The sequence below is a fragment of the Magnolia sinica genome, chromosome 2, assembly GCF_029962835.1.
Source record: "Magnolia sinica isolate HGM2019 chromosome 2, MsV1, whole genome shotgun sequence".
NCBI classification, from domain to species: domain Eukaryota; kingdom Viridiplantae; phylum Streptophyta; class Magnoliopsida; order Magnoliales; family Magnoliaceae; genus Magnolia; species Magnolia sinica.
The window spans coordinates 80,939,918-80,965,432 of record NC_080574.1 but is presented as its reverse complement, the minus strand read 5'-3'; the positions used below and the strand labels follow the sequence as shown (position 1 = coordinate 80,965,432).

The 25,515-nt window shown below is 40.0% G+C and overlaps 1 protein-coding gene across 1 annotated transcript; it reads left to right on the top strand.

The window, feature by feature from the left end:
* Positions 1-4,575: 4,575 nt before the first annotated feature.
* Positions 4,576-24,590, top strand: LOC131237221 (serine/threonine protein phosphatase 2A 57 kDa regulatory subunit B' alpha isoform-like). Its single transcript, XM_058234900.1, has 2 exons — positions 4,576-5,691; positions 24,054-24,590. Exons 1-2 carry the CDS (start codon positions 4,639-4,641, stop codon positions 24,390-24,392), a joined length of 1,392 nt encoding a protein of 463 aa, XP_058090883.1. The 5' UTR covers positions 4,576-4,638; the 3' UTR covers positions 24,393-24,590.
* The last annotated feature ends 925 nt before the right edge of the window (positions 24,591-25,515 follow it).

Below are 25,515 nucleotides of genomic sequence, written 5' to 3'. Positions count from 1 at the left end.
CTGTTTTGCTTCTCTAAACTCTAAAATATGCTTTGGAGCATTTTAGGGAGTCCTATTTATAGTTGTGGAATTCTAACTTTCTCACCTAGTTGGAAAACTTTAGAAACCACCTCAAATTCACACAGTTTGCTAAAATAAACTTCACTTTGCTTAGTTTTTCAAAATAAACTTCACTCTATGCAATTTCGCAAAATGACCCAGAGTTTCAGAATATGCTTTTTTAGGACAATTTCAGGATTCCTTTTCTACACTTCAAATTTTTTATTATCTTCATTTGTCACTTGGTTTTCTTGGATCTTTGGCATGTGAATTCTTCTATCTTAGTCTCCTAAGATCCGTCCCTTGCCTTAATGATTCTTGAGCATTAAATCTATGCTTTTAGCACATTTTTCAATCCAAGCTCTTAAATTCACCTTGCAACACAAACATGAGTAAGATAGAACATTAAGCACTATCATCTTCATAAAACCAAGATATAAATAGAGGATAATATGTAATATTTGACCCTCAACAATTAACTGAGAGGATCTCAAGTGGTGTCTAATCCTGTGATTGAGAGGCAACCCTTCAACTAATCCTCCTTCACTAAAAATGACGGAGGGTGTTGTCATAAACCCACTTGGGCATGAAACACTCTCAGCCCTCAAGTAATTAAACAATTAAATCTAAAAGGAAAACTAAAAAACCTAAAACAAATAAGAGATCTAAAAAAAAAAGATAAGAGAGAGAGTTGGAACAAAATTACCGAATAAGAGTTACTATGTTAGGATCCTACAAAACAGAAAACAATGTTAGTTTCTAAAAATAATTTCAGAAAAAATCCTAACCTAAAAACATAGTAAAAAAATAAATCTTAATCTTAACCTAATTCTAATACCAATTAATTTCAGAAAAAAGTAGCCGTAGTCCCTGATAACGGCGCCAAAATCTTGTTCACAGCCCCAAGTGCAGGGTCACAATGTAGTAATAACTTGGTAAAATCGAGGTCGAATCTACACAAGTATTAAACTTGTACATATTCTAAAAATAACTAGAACTAGAAAAATATCTAAATTCAAATCTGAATAATTGAGGAGTAATGGTGAATAATGTTGATTAAAACTTATGAATTTAAAGGTGAGAACTAGGGTGCTAAGGATCAACTTGTAGCAATCAAGATACTACCTTACTCTATTCAAGGAACACAATTGAAATTGGATTCCTATCATATCCAATTGGAAGATAAAGCAATTTAGATTAAATATGAACTTTTCATTGACCTAATTCTCAATGGAAGGGAATTGTGATGATTGGAAGTGATTCCATCACCTTACCATGCCCAAGAGACGATGGTGAACAATAGGATTTACCAATCTCACAATCTTAAAATAGGAAAAGAAGATATCTAAAACTATCACAACATCTATTGTAATTTAAGTCACAATAAATCATAGAAAACTGAAAATATTAATTTAATATTTAACTATATAATCAATGAGGTTCAATAAGAACAAGAATCAAAGCAAGATAATCATCCAAACATGCTACAACCTTCACGTCTTAGCCCTAACTAAGAGGTTTAACCAACCATAGACATGATCGAAACCAAATCTCTTAAACAAAGCATGAAAAATAAACAAGGGAAGAAGAAAAACTCTTTGGCAGCTGCTCCATCATTGTGTTATGCTCATTGAGACCTTTCCAAACCCTAGAAGACGTTTTGGAACATCTTAGGGAGTACTCTTTATAGTTATGGAACTCTAACTTTCGCACTGAGTTTTAAAAAAATCTAGAAACCGTGTCAAATTTACGCACTCTACGTAGTTTCCCAAAATTGATTTCCAGAACTTTCCTTTTTTACACTCAGAGTTTCAAAATATGTTTTTTCCAGGACAATTTTCATGAATATGTTTTTTTAGGACAATTTTCAGGATTTCTTTTCTTTTTCTTCACTTCAAATCTTCGATTCTCTTTATTCCTCACTTGGTTTCCTTGGATCTTTGGTATGTGAATTCTTCATTAATGACTTACAAATATTCATTTAGTAATCTTTTGACAATAAATCTTACTTTTGGCATTAATTTCACCTCAAGCTCTTGAAATCACCTCGCACATGAAAACATACATAATTAGATTGATTAAGCACTATCATGTTTATAAAACAAAGGTATAAATAGGAGAAAATATGCAATATTTTACACTCAATAAGATACGATGGTGAACAACAGGGTTTACCAATATCACAATCTCAAAATAGGAAAAGAATATATCCAAAGCTATCACAGCATTTATTGTAATTTGAGTCATAATAAATCATAGAAAACTAAAAATATTCTTTAAAATCAAATTAGAATTCAATGAAGTTCAACATAAACAAGAATCAAAGTAAGATAAACATCCCAACACGCTATAAGCTTCACCTCTTAGCCTCAGCTAAGAGGTTTAGTTAACCATAGACATGATTGAACTAAAAACTCTTAAAGAAAACATGAAAACAAAAGAAGAGGAAAAAAAAACTCTTGGGAGGCTTCTCCACCCTTTAGCTCCACTCCTTGAACTCTAAAAGGTGGTTTAGGACATCCTAGGAGACAATGTTTAGGTCTTCGAAAAGGATGGTCGAAAGATGATCCTTACCCTTATAGCACCAAAGAACCACCCCGAAGTTCTAAACTGGGTGCGAGCTCCTTATAACCATTCGAGATTTCGTGAAGGAATCCAAGGAAACTAGTGAAGTGTACATTATAGTAGTGAAGGACAAGTTATCAAATCCCTTAAACATTCCTCCAAGTTTAAGATCATTGCTGAACAAATTCAAAGAAATTTGGCACGAAGAGTTACCTAATGGATTGCCCCTCAGGCGGTACATCCAACATCACATAGATCTTATCCTTATAGAGTGGGTCACAGATAATTTCATGGCAGAGAGGGACCAAAGAAGACCCGATCGAAGGCGAAAATAACCTGGACAATCAGAACCTTAAACACAGTCGTATCTTGCAAACCGAGATGACTTTTTCGACATATTATATACGATTTTGGGATAGGAGAAGGTACTTAAGTCAACCAACCCCACTGTATCGGGTTGGCCATGCCGGATTTGGGAGATTCTCTTAGATCGAAAGTCAAAAGTCTCATTTAATTTCTTTTTAAATATAAATAGTAAGTTTTAGTTCGAGCATAACTTTTGATCCTTTGAGTTGTTGGAGTTGTGCCCAACATGAAAAGGGCTTAGAAAAGTTAGGAGAATAACGTGATTAGGCCAAATTGGACACTTATTATTTTTGGCTGAAAACCATGAAGTCTAGTAAGAATGGAGACCGTTTATAAATATTAAGTTTAATATCTAGTGGGGGTGTTTGAGTAAGTTATGTTTTTAGGGTGTTTGAGTTAGAGTTTAATGTAAAACTCATAATTTAAAGGGTTGTAATTTTGCAATTTTTAAAATCATAAATCAAGTTAATTTGAATTTATTAAATTTTTTTTTTACTTTTATCCTTATGAACCCGATAAAGCTCTCTAAAGAATCTAGAGAGCTCGGTGGATTCATCGACCTCATCTCGTCCCTCCCTGCGCCAATTTGCTTGGCAGCCTGGTCCATTTTCAACCTTAAGCTCGAGGTCATTCATCGATTACTTGAAGAAATGCATGAGAAAGAGAAGTCATTTGGTCTCTATCGGGTGCGAATTCTCTTGTCGCTAGACGATAGGTGGAAATATCAGTCGCGTTTGAGTGATATTTAAAAGGTAATTTTGTCTTTTTCTGTGTTTAGTTACAAGTTAGATGCAGTACTGCTCTTGGGTAATTTTTAGGCGTTAATCACTTAGCTTTAGCTTCTTCTTCTTCTTCTTCTTCTTTCTTTTTTCTTTTCTCTTCTTTTTTTTTTTTTTTTTTTTTTTTTTTTTTAAGAATATTGAAATGAAACTGAGGATTCCGATAGAGGATTTTTACTACTTGTTCTTAAGTCGGATGCTCGGGTAGACCATTGGATTAATCCAGACTGTCCATTGGGTCTGGCGTACATTGCATTGACTAAACCAACCGCGTGATCCAATCCACATTATCTGATCTTCTTTTTATATCCATCCATATTCTGGGCCATGGATGGGGTGTTCGGATTCCCTAACCAAGTGATTGCATGGAACCATAAGCTTTCCATGGTGTGCCCTAATAGATAGATGGTTCAGATTATTGATTGGACCTTTTTATAAGGATAATGACGGCCGTCCATTTCATAAGCCATTTTATTTTATATCTAGAAAAGTTTGATTGTTGTGGTTGTAGCATGATTGCCAATAACACGTGTGATGGACCTAACGGACGGTCAAGATCGATAACCAGACTGTCCAAGTGCCCCAGGACAGATAGGAGAACTTAAAATTGGTCTGAGAGCAATGGACCGTATCTCTTTGTTTACTTGTTTTTCCAAACATCAGTAATAACAGCCGTTATCGACCTGTCGTTACCTGACGGCACGGGCCCCTTGGCCTGATACACGCACGTAACGCCGATTTTAAACTCATGCAACAAACTCAAACATCAAAAACATCAAACACACACACACACAGAGGAGGAGGAGGACGAGGAGGACGAGGAGGAAGGGGAGAGAGAGAGAGAGAGAGAGAGAGAGAGAGAGAGAGAGAGAGAGAGAGAGAGAGAGACATGGGTGCTCAAAAATACAGCCCAAAAGCCTCTCCAAAGAAGAAATCCACCACCCTCCAAAACCTATTCGACTTAGAATCCAATCCAAACACCACCCCCACCCTAATAATTGCGATGGCCCACGACTCCGAAACCGACGACCTCCTCTCCATAATCTCCTACTGCACCTTCATCTTCACCTTCACCGACCCCTCCGAATCCCCCTACCAGCAAGACCTCAAGCGCCTCAAGCTCACCCAACTCCTCACCGCTCTCAAGTCCTCCAAACCATCCTTCACCGATGACCGCATCCTCTCCCCCCTCTTCTCCATGCTCTCCACCAACCTCTTCCGCCCCCTCCCACCTCCCTCCAATCCAATCCCTACCATTGAATTCCCCCTCCTCGACGACGACACGGACCCCACCTTATTATCCCCATCCCCCTCATGGCCCCACCTCCACATCATCTACGATATCCTCCTCAAGCTAGTCCTAAATTATGACCCCAAGATGCTCCGTGCCCACATCGACCACTCATTCCTCATCAACCTCCTCTCCTTGTTCGAGACGGAGGACCGGCGGGAGCGAGAGAGCCTGAAGAACGTGTACCATCGGATATACTCCAAATTCACATTCCACCGCTCGTTCATGAGAAAGGCGATGAAGGATGTGTTCTTGAGTTACGTGTTCGAGATGGATCGACACAGTGGGATTGGAGAGTTGCTGGAGATATGGGGGAGTATTATCAATGGCTTCAGTGTTCCATTGAAGGAGGAACACAAGGTGTTTTTGGTGAGGGTGTTGCTTCCCATGCACAAGCCAAAGGGGATGCAGGTATACCATAGGCAGCTGGCCTACTGTGTTTCCCAGTTTGTACAAAAAGAACCCATGTTGGGTGCAGTTGTGGTTGGAGGGATTTTGAGGCTCTGGCCCGTAACCAACTGCCAGAAAGAGGTGCTGCTTATTGGGGAGGTGGAAGAGCTAGTTGAGTATACTGATCAGGGGCTGTTTGGGAAGTTGGCTTTCCCTCTTTGTGCCCAGATTGCCAAGTGCTTGAACAGTTGGAATTCTCAGGTGAGAGATGACTCATTCACTCTTTATTTATTTATTTATTTTAAATTTTAGGAATTACGTGATCCTTGCAAGGAAGGTGAAAGATTGCTCCTTCTCCTCTTTCACTTTCTTATTTATTATTATTTTTATTTTTTTTAAAGGATTTATGTGATCCTTGGATGGCGTGAGAGATTGCTCTCTCTTTTCATTTTCTTGATTTCTTCCTTAATTTTTTATTTTTGAATTATTTACTTTTATTTTTTTTAGGAATTATGTGATCCTTGGATGGTGAGAGATTGATCCTTCCCTCTTTTCATTTTCTTTGTTTTTTCTTTTCTTCTTCTTCTTCTTCTTGTTCTTCTTCTTGTTTCTCTCTTCTTTTTTTTCTTTTTTTTTTCTTTTTTTTTTTTTTGGTTCATTTACTTTAATTTTTTATTGTTTTAGGAATTATGTGATCCAAAATTTATGTACTAATCTTCCTCCCTTTTCATTTTCCTTTTTTTTAAAAAAAAAAAAAAGGGAGGAATTTTGTGACGCATTGGTTGGGCAAGTGTGTAGTGGGTCATTGTGTCTTGAACTTGGTGAGTGGGACTCATGGTTTGAATGAATAGGATTTTCTAGCCTGGCAGTTATCCTGGTCTGAGGTGATCCATACCGTCGATCTCATGGGCTTTTTCATGGATCAATGATGGCGGAGAATCACTCATGTGGTTAGAGTACATGGATCTAATCGTAGGCCTGGAAATGGATGGTAATAAGTGATTGTTATAGTGCTGACCCACATTCTAAACTTTGGACCTTTTGGGTCATGGTTCACCAATGGGGGTAGATGGTCCAATCGAATGTACGGATTGCTGAGCAATGTGCCACAGTTGTACGGACTCAAGGTGACCCTTCGGGTCCAGAACCATACAATTCCTGATTTACTTTCTTTGTTTGTGTTTCGGTCCGCATTTTGCAGGTTTTTTCCTGATGATCTCGATAAAGATCATTCTTACCCTGATTTGGTTTTTTAGGAGATTTTTATGCCCGATCAGTTGAATTTTTCTGGCCCATCGGTCTACCTAATCCGACCATAAAATTTGACTTTTTCAGTCTCATCACCATTTGATCCAGATCGAAGTAATGGACAGTGGATGAGATGTTGTGTGCTACATGTTGCATGACCATCAGATCAAGATCAAACACTAATGAGATTAGCTCACGAAAATTCTGCATGTATCAAGGGGAACTTTCGTGTCAGATCATCTTTCTTTTTATTTAATAAGAAGATAATTATATTTGGTAAACAACCCTTATCATCTTTTCTGATGCCATTCTTTGGCAACTTATGAAAATTAAAAAAGCTAAAAAAAATAAATAAATTTAACTGAAGTGATTAAGTATTTTTAAGTAAAAATGTTACTTATAATTAATCATAAATAAAACTTATTTATCTAAAATAAGTCACTAACCTACTGTTGTAAGTAAAAAATGATAAAAATAAAAATAAAAACCAACTTACTTTATAATATCAAAACGGGCCTTAAACGATCATCTGGGGTCAACAGACCCTGACATTGGTTTTTCGTAGCGGCAACTTCTAAAACTCCTGTTTATTGGGATGTCCGTACATTTAAAAAAATGTCATAGCGTTGTATGTCAACGAGGCCGGTGTCTCTGCAAGTCCTTGTAAGATATGCATTTTCAACAAAGTAGGCCGGGGCGTTGGGCCCACCGGGGTGTGCATACGGAGTTCAACAAGTACATCGCGTGAACCGCACTCACGCCCAATAATCAGGCCGATCCAGCTAGCAAGTAGGCTAACACGAGAATTTAGAGATTTTTATTTATTTATTTATTTATTTTTTTTTTTTAAATGGTTGTCCATTTTTCACTTGGATGGGGCCCACAGCATTATGTGCATGTCATCCAACCATACATCATGTGAAACCCACTGTAATAATGGGTTACTCCAAATTAGGCCGATTATGTGGGCCAAATCATAAAAGCAATAGACAACCATAGAAGAACGGTAGCAGATTGGGCGCAGCCTCCCCCGCTCAAAATGATGGCGCCTTTTCGATGGGGCTCACTTTGATGCATGTATTCTATATCCATGCTGTTCATCTGTTTTACCATATCGTTGGATAGCACATGAGCCTAAAAATGAAGCAGATCCAATTCTCAGGTGGATCATACCATAGGAAATAGTTGTGACTGACCGTTAATGGGCCACAAAATTTTTGGATCAAGCTTATATTTTCTGTATCCTTTCATCTAGGTTATGCGACCTTATCAACGGGTTGGACAGCAAATAAACATTAAGGAAACATTAGGGTGGGGCATTCAATCACTACTGTTTTCTATGGTATGGTCTACCTGAAATTTACATCTTCATTTCACCACTCTTTTCTATAGGTTAGTCCACCTGAGAAATGGACCTTCCTCATTTCTGGGCTGTTGCACTAAATGATCCGGCAAAACGGATGGATGAAGTGGATATAGAATACATGCATTAAGGTGGACCCCACAGTAAGGGCTGCACCGTCTTGGGTGAGGCCTAGGCCGCACCTAATTAATCAGCTCCCTAGAGAAACATTTACATTCAGGGTGGTGGCCCACATAATGGTCGGCTCAGCCTGTTTTGGGCATACAACTTCCACGGTGGCGCTACCCTAAAAGACAGATTGATGCCATACACACAGCCTGGTGGGCCCATGCACTGTCCTTGCCGAATATCTCATTCTACAAGTAATACTATTGCAACAAGAAAATTCCCATGAAAATGACAAAACTTAAAAAACAACAAGAAAAATCCCGTGAAAATGACAAAACTTGAAAAACTAGGGTCTGTTCGGTAGACGCACATTCTCAACTATCTTCCAAGCATGTTTGGTAACCACATTCTGTATTTTACGTATTTTTTAAAACATGAGATAAAAACAGCAATAGGGCTCTTTTCTGTAAATTATCTTCTTTTACACAGAGCCCATGGAACCAAAGCTTTGTGGGCCCACAGAGACGCGTGACATTCACTTTGTCTACCAGTCTTACCAGCTCATGTTAAGGGAAGCGGATTAGGTGAGACTCCCTGACCACTCAAGTGGGTGGACCCTGACTGTGAGGCTCACAGTGATACATGTGCCTTAAATCCACACCGTCCAACCATTTTTGAAGCTTATTTGATGGCATGATCTCAAAAGTGAAGTATGCCCAAATTTTAGGTGGACCACACCACAGGAAACAGTCATGATTGAATCCCTACCATTAAAAACTTCATGGAGTCCACCGGAATGTGTATTTGTCATCCAACCTTCTGACAAGATGACAAAGACCTGTATGAAGATAGCACACAAATATCATCTTGATCCAAAGCTTTTGTGGCCCACAAGAAATTTTTAATGCCAATTACTATCGTTTCATGTATTATGGTCCGCGCTGTAATTTAGATCTGCTTCATATCTTGAATCATGCCGTAAAATGAGTTTTGAACATATATGAATGACGTGGATGTAGTCACATACAACAAGGTTGGCCCCACAGTCAAGGTCCCATGCACCTCGGGATCCACCAAAGCCGTGCCCCATGTTAAGGATGTCAGCCTATTAAAGGCCTGTTTAGGAGCATGGATTTGGAATGCATGGGAATCCAAATCCCAATTACATTGGAATCAAGGTGATTCATAATCTTCATTTGTGTTTGGTTTAAATGCACAAAAATTAAAATCTTTTGTTTGAAAGCTTGTTTTTTTAGAGGGAATTGAAGTACTTCGACACGTACCTAGGATTAAATTTTGATTAAATAAATCAACTTTCATATTTCAAAAGTATATGTATGTGATATTTGATAAAATAATTGTAATAAACCCGTTCAAATATACACTTTGGCTAAAAAAAAAAAAAAATAAAAAAATAAATAAGAGAGAAAATTTTGAGCTTGGGTGGGCCACAAATGTACGGATCACAAACAATTGACTCACCAATATTTTTCTAACCATCCATTTATATGCCTAACATTTGGATAGCTCAAATTATTCTATTAATGTGATTTTAGTATTGTAGCAGATAAATAAATTGTTTTGGGGTATCAGCACCGTGCCATGTGTCCACTAGATTAGTAGCCGAGAAACACTTTTGTAACATGTGCGGCTCTCCTCTCTTAAATAGGAAGGGAAAAAAAGCATTTCCTTTGGATTACAGTAAAGCATTTTGTTGAGATTCCAAAACACACCATGAAGGTAGATTTGTAATACTTCTTATTCCATTTACCTCAGAATTGAAGGTTGCCATATATGTGTGTGTGTGTGTACACAAATATATATATATATATATATATATATATATATATATATATATATATATATATATATATATATATATATATATATATATATATATATATTTCAAATACACCCATTCACCACCAAATGAAGATTGTACAGCTATCATCAAAACCTTCTTTGGGCCATAAGTTTTGGTGTAAACTAATTTTTGGTTGTTGTGCAAATTCCTTGCATTCTACGGGGCATAATGGACCGTGAGAATCCACGATCAACCGTGACTCACTGTAATGTTCACGGTCGACCATGGAATTCCAGAGTCCACCGTGACTCACCGTGATGGTCACAGTCGATCGTGACCCGATAGTCGGGTTTCACGATTTTGCACGAAATAAGGTATTTAAGCCCAATTTTTTCATTAGGGATTTAATAAAATACAAGTGTTTTCTCTTAAATGGCTAAGGTCTGTCAAGGGAGATGGTATTCTACACTTGTAGAGGGCTTGGGAAAGATTTCTTAAGGGATTTAGGGGTTACTAGAGGTGCACATCACAAGGGGAGATCTGGTACATCTGTAATTGAATAATGAGAGTTTGTACAACTCTAAGGTTTTGGTTATAATGGATCTCTATCACTTTGTGCTATGGTATTATTCCCACAAGGGTTTTTTCATGTAAAATATCATGTGTTTGTGAATTGTTTGTTTTTATTTGGTTATCCTAAATTATTATATTGTTCTATTTCATTTATCGTACTTCCACAAAATGCATGGATTGATTGTGGGATTAGATTCAAATTTCTAACACTTAGATTTTGATTCGGATTTGTCACTACCTCGGGTTTACATGATATAGAGGGTTCACTCACAACAAAGTGGTACCATAACATCAGGTTGGACGTTTAGGTTTGAACAAAGATGTCAAGATCAAATTTTGATATACAAAAGTTTGATGGGAAGAACAATTTCAGTTTATAGCAGAGGAAGGTCAAAGACATTCTAATTTCATAAGGGTTGAGCAATGCATTGTTGGAAACAAAACCAAAGAAGATGTCGGATGATGACTGGAGCGATCTCGCGGAGAGAGTTGTGAGCACCATATATTTGTGTCTGTCAGATGGGATTATGTACAACGTCCTGAATGAGGAATCTCCATTGAAGATGTGGAAGAAACTAGAAGATATATATATGTTGAAGTCCCTCATAAATAAGTTGTTTGTGAAGAAATAACTTTTAGGGTTGAAATTGAAGGAACGATTTGATCTCTTGAATCAGATGAACTTATTTACAAAGATATACCAAGTTGGTAAGGCTCGAAGAGGCAGTTAAGAAAGAAGACAAAGCAATGCTACTTCTAGCATCGCTTACCTTACGACCATCTCGTCTCTACTCTGCTCTATGGGAAGAATACAGTGAAACATGAAGAAATCATTGTGGTGCTTGTTTATAATGAGATAAGGAAGAATTCAAATGATGAGGGCTCTCAAGCGAAAGGGCTAGTCAAGAAACCTCATATATGCGCCTCATATACGCCTTCATCCAGTGGATGGAGGAGCTGATGGATAGGGATTCGAGGTAGACGGAGGTTCGCCACAAGAAACCTCCTTTCATCCCATCCTCTCTTTTCGTTGCTAACATCTCCTCGGAAACATCCATTAAAGATCTACAGAGAATCTTCGGTAAGTATGGGAGGATCATCGACATTTACCAGCCGTGGGACCATAACCTTTGTAGACTAAGACGATTTGCCTTCATCCGGTTCGTTAATGAGAAGGAACCTTTGGAAGCGAAGGTGTGTTTGAATGGTAAGATGGTGGATGTGAAAATCCTGATAGTGGATATGGACAAGGAGTGGCCATAGGATACGACTAGGGAGTGCTTGATTACGAGACCCACTCTCATACATGAATCGAATCAAGGGGTAGCGTAGAGTAACATTCATAGAGTTCCCCTAACGGATCTACCTCATAAGGTTATTCCACTTGAAATCAACTCAAATGGAATCAACCCATCATTTGTTGAGGTAGCCAGGGGTTGGGGACAGAAACGCCCACCTGATGTTCAAAGAAATGCCTCACTCAATAACAGGGTTAACGTTAACAGCTCTAACACTTCACATGCTCAAGAAAATGCTGCAAACAAACTTCGCATCCAGGCAAACTTGAGACAAGTTGCTGAACAGATTAACTGCCTTAATATGGCGCTTGTGGGCTAGGCAAACTCACCAGTCGTTACTTTGATACGCGTAATCCAAACCATTACAATATCTAGGTACATTTACTCTACTATTGATATATCCCGTTTAGACCAAGATCATTTCCTCTTTGACTTCAAGACAAGGATGGAAATGGTATCATTCTTCTCTGACAAATCTCTGCAGAAGGACATGAGTCTTTCTACTCTTAAGGCGTAGTCAAAGGAACTTGGCGCTCTTGAGCAGGGCATATGGTTTCGTCTTTATGGCATCCTGGCCCATGCATAGTTTGAATCAGTGTTTCGTGCGATGGGTAGTTCAATTGGCCAAGTTCTTGAAGTTAGCAAGTGCTCCTTAATGGGACTAGATCAAGAGTACACCAGAGTGAAATTTTTGCTACAACTAGATTCCAACATTCTGAAAAGGCCAAGCTCTAAGTCTTAAAGAAGGGGGGGGGGGGGGGGGGGGGTGAATAAGACTATGCCAAATAAAAAATAAATGCGGAATACAAAGATAGATAACACAATTAAATAGCAACCTCAAATGCACTATTCTTAAGAGGTTGATACAAACTGAGTTCTAAGAACAACCTAACACCAAAAACCAAAGGCTGATGGCAGGACAACCTTACTAGAATGTTGGTAAGTATCAAAAACTCAAACCAATAAAGAGGCAAAGGAAATAAACTAAGTTATTACAACATTCACCACAAGTGCACAAAGAAAATTACAACATTCATCATCACACATATATCACAATCATCATCCAAACTCTGAGAATTATAATGGTTCGCGTGTGTACACCAACTGTTCGCAAACAGCCACACAACTACTCCACTCCCAATATCCACACCCACAGGATATTGGCTTTCACTAAGAAATAAGGTTTTCCAAGGTTTACCTTAAAACCTTCACAATTATGTTTTTCAAATGGGCTTACACAATTACAAAAAACCCACAATGAGTTTTTCCTAACTAAATCTCACAAACCAAAATTGTGGAAAATGAAATTATACTTATCTGAAGATTCTTCTTCCGATGTAGCCTGGTAGAACCAATTTGATATAGACGTAAATGTTCAATGTCCAATCTCACAAATGAAATGGTTCTAAGTCTAAATGATTTTTAAATTAAATTAGCTTGGGCTAGCTTGATTTGATTTTGATCTAAAAAGGGTAAATCACAATTCTCTTTTTTAATACAATAGAGTTGAATAAAGAGATCACAAAATCAAATATAAAAGCTATAAAAAAAATCTAAAATGAATAAGTAATAGCTTCACAATTGCAGGGACTTATCTCTCAGGGTGATGGCTTGATTAGGCTTGGAATGAATGAAAAACTCTGAGATTTATCCTCGATTTATAGGTAAAAGATATGTTCCCTCGACTGGTCTAAGGGTCGATTCGACCGGTCGAAGCACCAACCAATTTTTAAAATTTTTGGCGCGATAAGATAAACCCACTACTCGATTGGTCGAGTGGGACCAGGAAATCTTGCTGGACTTTTAGTCGAGCATTGTTCGATTGGTTGAGACTGTTCACTCCACTGGTCGAGTAGTGTGCACGACTGGTCGAGCCACAACAAAAAATTCTCAAAAATTCTCAACAAATCTTGGACTAGTCGAGAAACACTTTGGACTGGTTGAGCCAGTGCCTGGACTAGTCGAACAATGACTAGGACTAGTCGAAGAAAAGCCTATAAACTTATACATTGACTCAAATTCAATATGAAATTAATGTGACCTAACCTATGGTCAATCTACGGTCATCCATGCCTTGAATGTGAGTTTGAAACATCAAAACATTGATTGCTTCGGTAACTCGATTATCTTGAAGTACGTGAAGCTTGACCTTTGTAGACTTGAACTTGAGCATGAGCTTGTGTTCATGAGACTTTAAGATTGAGGTAGTGATCTTGTAATATGAGCTTGAGTACTTAATACTTGAGCTAGAGTTAAAGAACTTGAACTTGAGCTTTGAGTTTCTGTTCTTATACTTGAGCTTGTATTCGACCTTTGGTAATGTTCTTAAACTTAAAAATGTAGAATAGTTGATGATAACTTGAAGTTGAACTTTCCATCTTATCATAACAAGATACCAACTCTAAGTGGTTTGGCACAAAAAAATTTGACAATAATGGGTGCTCAAATTACAACATAGCACTTACACCTTCACAGTTCCAGGATATTGGAAGTTGCAGGCAAAGACTTTCTGGTCAGGCCATTGCTGGAACTCCATGGGAATGAAATGCTCATAACCCGTGCTACTAAATACGTGCTGAGGACATGCTCTCAGCCCTTGATCAGGGGATCCACTCGATAATGGGTGGAGCAAGTGTTCTATCCCCAAGAACTTACCCCTATTATCTTTAACAGGTCCAGTGATATACAACTCTCAACCATATCTATTCCCCCCATTATAGCTCCCCCCATTGCAACTCCTCCCATTAACTAGCCAATGCCCACCCTTAGTATGCAACATATACCCCGATCAAACCCTCAGAACCAAATTGATTTTTCCCCAACATAATCCTAGCTTAGAAGCCTAGGATGTTGTTCTTCCCCTACCAACCCCATGCCCAGACTCACCCCAATTAGCTTCCCCAAACCTAGTACTGCTCCTAGCCCTACCCACATCACAGTTCCCCTGTCAGCTCGTCAACCTAGCCCTGCCCACATCCACATCTCTCCCTCTAAACACCTAATTGCTGGGTGTAGCGGACCCAAGTACCCTAGGACAACCTCCCCTACCCCCCAGCCTCAATATTGGATCCTCTCTTCAGAGATCATTTTCCTCTATCCAAAAAAGCCCTCTCGAAAGCCCACAACCCCCTCGGACTAGGGATCGGAGGATTCCCAAGATGAGTTTTGGGACTCTTATTCTTAGCCCAGCAAGAGTAGAAGGAAGTCCTTTGAGAGGGGAGAGATTGTTGTGGACTTATCCCCCTATTTCATTTCAGCCACCATCTCTCCTCCCCCTAACAGTCATTGTCGAGATGCATCTCGCCCATATCAACTTGCAAACTCCCAGCATCCTTGCTTCTTTCATCCAAGTCCTTGTCTCCTCTTCAGGATGAACCCTGTTAACCCCAACACCTTGTTCTTTCCAGGATAGACAGCGTGCTAGATCTGGAAGTGGATGAGAATGCCTCTTCAGCTGAAGAGACATGGCGGTTGGAAGATAGTAACATCGAACCCCCAGAGACGATACAAAACCTGCCACAGCAGGTGGCTTCCAGGAAGAGCATTGATAACCTGGCGACTAAGGAAGGTAAAAGAATGACAACCGGTAGAAGGACAACTAACACTAAAGCCAGACGGAATAGGAAGATTGAGAAAATTAAAATGTCGAGGCGAGATACCAGCTACCAAATTCCATGAATAGTATTTTTATATGGAATGCGCGCGGGGTGGGAAATGCTCCCACAATTCGTACTCTAAAGAGTATCGTGAGATAGTCTAAACCTGCCATGGTTGCCATCTTGGAACCGATGCTCAGGGATGAGAAAAGGATCCGTACTGGCCTGAAACTGGGCTTCCATTCTTCTTTCTTGAATGCGGATCAGGGCAGAAAGATTTAGGTGTTTGCTTCATCCTTGCTATCCATTCATGTGATGGGGGCTTCAGATTAAATGTTGTCCATGGCTGTGGGAATCCGTGGGAACATTTTGAAGGTGCAAATTTCATTTGTTTATGCTAAATGCTCAAGACTGTTGAGAAGAAACCTGTGGAATGACCTAGCTATGCTAAGGGATCAGATGGCTGCCCCTTGGGCTATGTGTGGGGACTTCAACGTAGTCCTATCCCCATCGGAAAGACGTGGCTCATCCAATTTTGATACTCGTAGTGTGGGGGAATTTGTTGAGGCTTTGAATAGGGCGGGTCTCTAAGATTCTGTTTTCACAGGGAATAGGTTCACGTGGGTGAATAGCCAAGTGGGGCAGCCTCGTCGGTGGACAAGATTGTACAGAGCGTGTTGTAATTCGTTGTGGTTTCAGCAGTTCCAAGATAGCCATGTCAAACATCTGCCCAGACGAAATTCAGATCACGCCCCCTACTTCTTGTTTTTCCTCAACCGAGACCTTCTACTCCAAAAGCTTTCAGGTTCCAATGCATTTGGACCAAAGACGATAGCTTCAGAGGCCTAATATGTAGGTCATGGTCTTTAAATGTTGATGTGAGATCCTTTCCAAGCTCTCATCAGCAAACTCAGGAATTTCAAGAGGGCCCTAAAGTTCTGGAATGCAAATATGTTTGACAACATTTTCAAGAATCTTAAATCGGCTACAGAAGACTTGAACAAGGCGAAATTGTAAGCACAAGATTCGGATGATCCATCCCTGCTGGATTCCTTGAGATCAGCGTTTAATAGGCTGATGCAGCTGGAACTGTGTGAAGAGATTTTCTGGAAACAAAAATCTTGAATACACCGGTTGCAGGAAGGAGACCGCAACACTGAATTCTTTCATACAGCTGCCACGGGTCGAGATAGAAGAGCTTCGATTCTAGAAATCAAGAGAGATAATGGGGTACGTCTATCTGACAATAATGAGATTAAGTTAGAGGCAGTTGAATTCTTCTGTAAGCTTATGTAAGATGAAGGCAACATTCACGAGGGAGATCTAACTTTTGCCATCCCTTCCTTGGTTTCTTAAGAGGACAGCAAATTTTTTATGATGGAACCGTCTTGGGAGGAAGTTAGAGATGCGGTTCATTCGATTCCTCCTGATGGTGCCCTGGGTCCTGACGGTTTTTTTGGGGCATCCTTCCTAGAGTGCTGGGACACGGTGGGCGAAGACATTATATCAGTGACTAGATTCTTCTTTAAAGGAGGAATCCTTCCTAGAGTTCTAATTTCATCCCTCATATGTCTCATCCCTAAGATAAGTTCCCCTTTTAAATTTTCAGATTTCAGGCTAATCAGCGTATGTAATTGCATATATAAGATATTCTATAAAGTTATGGCTCCAAGCTGGGTAAAATTCTGCCAAAAATCATTTCTCTTGAGCAAGGGGCTTTTGTGTAGGGTAGATCGCTAGTAGAAAGCGAAGCACTTGTTTAGGAAATCTTTCGAGACATCAATAAAGCTTCAAGAGGAGGCAACATCTCATTCAAGCTGGACATGGAAAAAACCTATGACAGGCTCAACTGGAACTTCTTGAAAAAAATCCTAGCCAGATTCGAGTTCGCTTTAGGCTGGATTGACATAGTGAAAAGATGTTAGGCCAATTCTTGGTTCTCCATCCTGATTAACGGAGAAGTGGCTAACTTCTTCAAATCAGCTAAAGGGCTTCGCTAGGGTGACCTAATTTCCTCAGACCTTTTCATCATAGCGGCGAAGGTTCTGTACAGGGTGTCAATCGGCTTATGTTTCGAGGAACGTGCCTGTCGTTCAAGACCTATAGAGATTGCCCTCCGATTTATCACCTCCTATTCGTAGACAATACGATCCTGTTTATTACTGGTAGTAGGGCCTCTTTGAAGGCGATGGCTAAATTCCTCAGGGACCATGAGAGGTAATCAGGCCAAAAAATTAACAAGGACAAGGGCTTCTTCATCCCTTCGTCATTGATTTCTGAGGCTCGAATCAGATTGGCCTGTCGAATCCCTGTCTTTCTTAAGGCTGAAGCCCCTTTCACGTATCTTGGCATCTCAATTTTCCAAGGTAGAGCGAAGAAAGTGTACTTCTAAAGATTGGTTAAAAAAAATTCAACAAAAGATCGCTGGTTGGAAGAGCAGAATTATTTCCTAGGCTGGTAGGTTGACTTTAATTAATCATGTCCTATCTGGTGTGCCAGTTCATACCTTAGAAGCTATGGATGTTCCTGTCAGCATCCTTGGCGACCTGAAGAAGGCGTTTTCAAATTTCTTCTGCGAATGGGAAGGAAATAGTAAAAAAATGCTACTGGAATAGCTGGAAAAAGCTATCCTTGCCGAAATCGGAAGGGGAGCTGGGTATTAGAAGCCTAAAATCCATTATTCAGGCCTTTCGCATGAAGTTTGGCTGGATGGTTAGGTTTCGGGGCACTCACAGCTGCTTGTGTAGATTCATGAGAGCCAAGTACCATGTGGACAGTAACTCTTCCTTCGTGGTATCCAGTTAGTCAGTCTCAGCATCCCCGTTCTAGAAAGAAGTGGATAGAGTAGCACCTGCGGTGGCTGATTGGTAGATCAATATCAGCTTCTGGGTTGATGATTGGTCGGGGCTGGGCCCCCTCAGCACGTATAGCCTATGTCCAGTTCCTCCGGGGCAAGAAGCAGTTTCTGTCAACGAATTCATCGGGCCGTCAGGTTGGAAGTCCCCAACATTAGCTAGCAGTATTCTCCCTCAGCAGGGGGTGGATCTCGTCAGGAAGGGAGGCATTTGTACCTCTCCAACAGAAGACAGGTGCACCTGGATTGATCCAGAAAATAGGGAACTCGCTATAGGTAAGGCATGGCAATCTATTAGACCAAGAGCTAAGCAGAGGAGCTGGGCCAAATGGGTTTGGCATGCCAAACTTCCGCCCAAAGTTTTGTTGCTATCCTAGAAGATCCTCCAAGGAGCTGTTCAGTTGAGGTGGCTGTACAGAGGAAAGGGGTCATCTTGGCTTCAAGGTGCGTTTACTACGCTCTTTCACCACATCTAGAACAGTGGATCATCTTTTTATGAATAGTCAGGTCACAATCCAAGTGTGGGGCTTCTTCATTCAGGCCTATAATGTTCAAGCTTCAGGGGCAACCACTACCACCTCTATTGCTGTTAGATGGTGGGCGTCCTCACTGAGATCCCGTTCCCTTCCCCTTCTTAAAGGTCTAATTCCTCCCTTCATTTTCTGGGAGTTGTGGATATCTAGGAATAAGGTGCTCTTCGACAACCAAGCAATGCAAGTGTCTACGATTATTGGGAACGTCCTGCAGCGGGTCAGGCTTTCAGCTGATGGCCTCCCATCACCTAAATCCCTGCTTCTTCCCATGCATATTTCACTTCAGACACTTGGAATCAGCATCCCTCTGCCCAAACAGCTGGTGCCATTAATCGTCAAGTAGTCAAGGCCGCCTCAGGGCTGGGTCAAAGTGAATGTTGACGGATCAGCGAGGGGAAACCTGAGTCCTTCTAAGGGTGGTGGAGTGGATAGAGATTGTAATGGAGCCTTCCTATTTTCTTTTGCATTTGGGTATGGGAGAGGTTCTAACACTATGGCGGAGTTTAGGGCAATTTTGGATGACATTGAGCAGTGTGCCATATTCGGGTACTCGAGAGTTGAGGTGTCCAGCGACTCTAGTTCTATGGTAGCGGCCCTTGCAAAGGAGACATGCTGGTCATGTGCTTTATGGTACTAGAGGAAAAGGATCGAGGCACTTCGACGCACTTTGGAGGTTCGTATATCTCACATGCCTCGGGAAGCTAATGTGGTGGCAACGGTTTAGCCAGGCTGGGGAGTGAGACCCAATTAGAGACGATTTTCAGATCTAAGGAGTCCCTCCCTCCTACCATCAAGGTTAACATATTCCTGGATAGAGTAGGTTTGGGATACCTAAGGGAGGTCAATCTCTCTTAGGTATTGCCCCTTTCTTTGGTTTTCCCATAGGATAGGCGAGCCTTCTCCTTTTGTTGATGGCCTGGCCTGAATTAGTTTTAGAGTTGTACAGCCCTGGGCTTTATTCATAATGCAATACAATCTCTCTTTTTTAAAAAAAGGCTAGTCGAGAAAGGGGGTCCAGGACGTGGTTGATCCGCGGAGCGATCTTGGTCTGACAAAAAGAAAAAGTCCAGATCAAAGTTGAAGGCCAATGACGGATGCTTCTATTGCAACATTATGGGCATTTCAAGAAAAAATGTTAGAAAATAAATGTTGACATGGAAAGCAAAAGCAAGGGAAATGGAACACAGGTGAATCGACGAGTGTAGTAGAAGAGAACTCAGAAGGAGACTTCTCTCAGTCTCTTCAGGTACGAGTTGTCTCTCTGACACTTGGATTATAGAGTTGGGATGTTCATATGACCTGTGCTCGAATAGGACTTGGTTCAATTCCTACATGTTATGTGATGATGGAAGTGTTTTGGTGGGAAATGATGCAGCATGCAAGGCCATCAGAAGAAGGACCATCAAGGTAAGAATGTTTGATGGAGCCATTCAAACTCTTGGTGATGTCAGGCATGTCCTAGAGCTAAAGAAAAACTTAATATCCTTGGGGGTTTTAAATGAAAACGGTTGCACATTCACCGCACCCGATGGTGTATTAAAAGTCAATAGAGGTATAATGGTGTTGATGAAGGGATATAAGGTTGAAAATCATTATAAGTTAGTCGAGGGCACAATTATGGGTGAGGCCGCTACCACCTCACATGTAGAATCTGGCACAAATGATACAAATCTATGGCACATGCGGTTAAGGTATATGAGCTAGAGGGGCATGATGAAAATTCACAAAGGAAAACTGTTGAAGGAAGTTAAGGCATACAAGGTGAATTTCTATGAGCATTGCATTCTAGGCAAGCAGTGTAGGTAACGTTTAAGACTGCTACATACACTAGCAGTGGGGTGCTCGACTATATTCATTCCGATGTGTGAGCGCCAGTGATAGTATTACCTAAGGGAGAGGAATGGTACTTCGTGACCTTCATAGATGACTACTCGAGGAAGGCTTGGGTTTACTTCATGAAGCACAAGTCTGAAGTATTTGTTAGGTTTAAGTAATGGAAGACAAAAGTAGAAAAGCAATCCGAGAGATAGGTCAAGTGTCTCAGGTCAAACAAAGGCATGCGGTACAAAGAGGCGGAATTCATAGAATTCTATAAGGATCAAGGTATCACAAGACCCTTCTTAACTCCAGGGATCCCACAGCAGAACATGGTAACAAAGAGGATGAATAGAACTATGTTAGAGAGGGTGAGAAGTATGTCATTATATGTGAGCTACCTAAAAGCTTATGGGCCAAAGTGGTGAATATGTCATGCCACATAGTAAATCGCTCACCACCTATAGTGCTATACTACAAGGTTGTAGAGGAAGTCTGGACACGCAATGATGTCGATTACTCAGGAATGAAAATCTTCAGGTGTCCAGAATATGTTCACATGTAAAGCGGACATATGTCAAAATTAGATAAAAAGTCTAGGAAGTGCATATTTGTCAAGTAAGAGAAAGGTGTTAATGGTTATAAACTTTAGGATCCAGTTGCTTAGAAGGTAGTTATTAGCAAAGATGTCGTCTTCAATGAGGCATCGCACTGAAAACAAACAAGGAAGCTACAATAGAGAAGTTAGAAAATCATGTTGGGACTGAGAGATTGTTGGTATAAGTGGAGCCAGTTGAGCAGGTTACTGAAGGTGAAAATCAACAGGAACAAGACACTGAGTAAAATAATCAGCAAGATACTTAGGAAAGTATAGCCAAAATAGGGAGAAGAACCATTAGAGCCCCGGTTCAGTATGAGTTCGAGGACATGGTGTTTTTGCATTGTTTACAGGGAGTGGAGATCCCTCTACCTTTTAAGAAGCAAAATTTGAAAAGGATGGCGACAAGTGGTTGTCGGCTATGACAGAGGAGATGGGATCACACTAAAGGAATTAAAGATAGTAGTTAGTGAAACTTATTAAAGGTCAGCGGGCTATAAGGTGCAAATGGGTCTATAGGAAAAAAAGGCATTAACAGAGAAGGATCGTCAAAAGTATAATGTAAGGCTCGTAGCAAATGGATACTCGATACTCGCAAAGGGAAGGAGTGGATTATAATGAAGTTTTCTCCCCATTCATGAAACGTGTCTTAATCATGGTGTTACAAGCAATGGTAATGGAATCCAATTTGGAGTTAGAGCAGCTCGATATGAAGACGTCATTCCTTCATGAGAACTTGGAGGAAGTCATTTACCTGAGGTAATCTGAAGGTTTTAAGGAGCTTTGTAAGGAAGGCCACATGTGTAAGCTAAAGAAGTTGTTGTATGGGCTTAACTAGTCTTCGAGGCAGTGATACAAGTTGTTCGATTTATACATGGTTGAGATTGGGTATAACAGGTACGAGTATGATTGATGCGTATGCTATTGGGTACTTAAGGATGGATCCTACATTCTACTGATGCTTTTATATAGATGATATGTTGATTGCTAGAAAGGACAAGATAGAGATACACTTGCTTAAGTCTCCGATAAGTAAGGAGTTAGACATGAAGAATCTGGGCACTACGAAGAAGACCCTACACATGAAGATAAGCAGAGACAACGAGTCTGGAAAATCATGGCTTTCTCAGAAGGATTATGCGCAGAAGGTACTAGAGAGGTTCCACATGAAAACTGCTAAGCCAGTTAACACACCTCTAGCAGGTCACTTTAAGTTGTCAGTCAGGTCATGTCCAAGTATAGAAGAAGAGATTTCACAATGTAATGGGTATCATATGCTAGTACAGTGGGGAGTCTGACGTATGCAATGGTTTGCACAAGGCCGAACATCTCACAGGCAGTCAGTGTGGTTAGCAGGTACATGGCGAATTTAGGGAAAGAGCATTAAAATGTTGTTAAGTGAATTCTTAGGTATCTTAAGTGCATAGTCGATACTTAAATCATGTTTAGATGACACAATGCTTTAGGTGGAGTTGTAGGTTACATGGATTCGAATTATGGAAGTGATCTAGACAACTGAAGGTTTACTACAGGATATAATTTCACATCAGCAGGCGGACCAGTAGATTAGAGATCTACACTATAGTTTACGATAGTCATGTCTATAACTAAAACGGAATACATGGCTACGATTAAGGCGTCAAAGGAGGCACTATGGTCTAAAGGTATGATAGGTGAACTCGGGTTGAAGCAAGAGGTGATTTGGTTGCATTGTGATGGTCAGAGTATTATCCATTTGGCGATGAATCAAGTGTATCACATGCGAACCACGCATATCGACGTGAGGCTCCATAAGATACGGGAGCTCATTACTTCAGGGGAGATTCTATTTCAAAATATTTATACAGACGAGAATACAATATATATATTGACAAAGCCGATGACCACAGAGAAGTTCAAGCACTGCTTGAGCTTGATTAATCTCACTAACCATTGATGAGATCGAGCACCCTTGCACAGGGGTGCAGATGGAACTGCCTGCAGATGGAGTGATGCAATGAGTGGTCTACGCTTAAGGTTGACATTACATGAGAGGTCTTTAGGATGACTTAACAGAATGCAAGTCAAGGTAGAGATTGTTGTTCAAATGCCTTGCATTCTACATGGCACGGTCGACCGTGAGAATTCACAGTCAACCGTAACTTGCTGTGATGTTCACGGTCAACCATCGGTCCACTGTTAAGTTTTACGATTTCGTGCGAAATAGGGTATTTAAGCCTGATTTTTTCATTAGGGTTTGAATAAAATACGAGTGTTTTCTCTTTTTAAAGTTAAAGATGAGGGTTTTAGACGGATGGAATTGATAATCTAACTTCCGCTGTTCATGGATCAATCCTATATCGATACATGATTTAGCCTACTTTTGGGTCTTGGGCCAGAACTCTTTGGCGTTGTATCAGAAAGAAAGAGCCTTTTTCATGAATATATCATTTCATGGATTTGGAAATTCTACCCGGAGTTAGAAATTCCAAAGTCCGCTGATTATTTTATCCCCCACAAGCGCTAAAGGCCGAACGCAAGCTTGATCTTCATCCAATTAACATGTTTTGATAGAGAGGAATCAAACTTTCTATGAAATCTTTTAAAATGGAAACTACATAATATAATGACAGTGATATTACTTTATTTGGAGTAATTTTTATAAAAAATGTTAAAAGGTCAACGATTAAACACAAAAAATATCTCTAATGAAATTGGAAGTCTAGGTTTATATAGTTTTATCCAAGAAATCATTATTCATGCTTTTTAAGTAAGAGGTTTCTTTTTACCTAAGTAGAGAAAAAGGCAGTTTTTACCATATTTCCAAAATAATTTTAACCATGGACTTATTTAGGTCGCAGAGCGGGCTCTGTACGTTTGGAACAACGAGCATTTTGTGAGAATGGCATCCGAGGCTATTGAAAAAGTACTTCCGATAGTGGTGGAAGCCATAGAGAAGAACATCAAGTCGCACTGGAGCAAGACGGTTCGGCAACTGACCATTAGCGTGAAGACAATGCTAGAAGAAATGGAGCCGAGGATGTATGCGAAATGCGTTCAAGAGCTCGACCAACGGGAGGCTATGGCTAATGAAGAAGAAATGAAGAGGAAAGAGAAGTGGAGGATTTTAGAAATGGCTGCAGCCAACAACCAGCTGCAAGAACACACACAGTGCATATATGTGTCCAATTGATGGACAATATTCAAAATATTGAGTGGCAACTTAGACACATCTCCATCATGTGTACTTGTGTGGTCATTCATCAGATGATCTGAACCGTCCATATGGTAAGGCCTGGTGTGGACGTGTCTCATGCTGAAATTCACACTGATTGGTAATATGAGACCATCCAATTTTAAAAGACAAAAAAAGAAAAAAAAGAAAAAAAAAAAAAAAAGAAAAAGAAAAAGAGAAAAAGAATGTGGATTAAGATGTCCTGTCGGCGTAACTTTTGTAGGGTGGCCCATGCATTATGAGGTGCACCAAATGGATGGTTGCGAACATCTGATTGCACAGTCATGTGGTCCCATCCTACAACAACGGAGAAGGGTTTGTTGTTAATTGGGTTGGACTACATTGAAACATGTGTTTTTTGATATTCCACTTGTTAAATGAAACCTAAGATAACAAGTTTACCCATGTCTTGATATAAAAAAATAAAAATACAATTAACAAAATTAATTAAAAAATAATAATTTATGTCTATATGTATAAGAATCTAAATCATTTACTTGCCACAAATGAAAATTTCCTGTTTTTGTGCATTGTGATGGGTCCACATCATTACTGACGATCTTAGCGCTGTTATATTTAAGGCAATATGTGATGATGTGGCCCAAAATTGCAACAAACACAAACTTTCTATCCCTGTTCTATATATACATCTATATATATACAGAGAGAGGAATGCTCCTAGGGACCTTTAAAGGTGAGAACTTGTGAGCACTTTTGCACACATGCCATGGGCACAAAATCCGAATGGCTCATGTAACGCAGCATGCCATGAAATCCCCAAGGGCCTAGCTTTTATCCTAATATAAAACCCTGGTGGGCCATAGCAAATGGAAACAATTTTCCCTCTTGATTTGCCTCTCCTTTTGCCATGGCCCACTAAAGTTTTGGATAAGGCTAACATTTAGTCCATGGGGTTTTCATGGGTGCTGTATTACGTGGACAATTCGGATTTTGTGCCCATGACATGTGCAGATGTGCGCATGAGTTTTCACCAAAAAAGATGGACAGGTGAGCATTCCTCTCTCTCTCTCTCTCTCTCTCTCTCTCTCTCTCTCTCTCTCTCTCTATATATATATATATA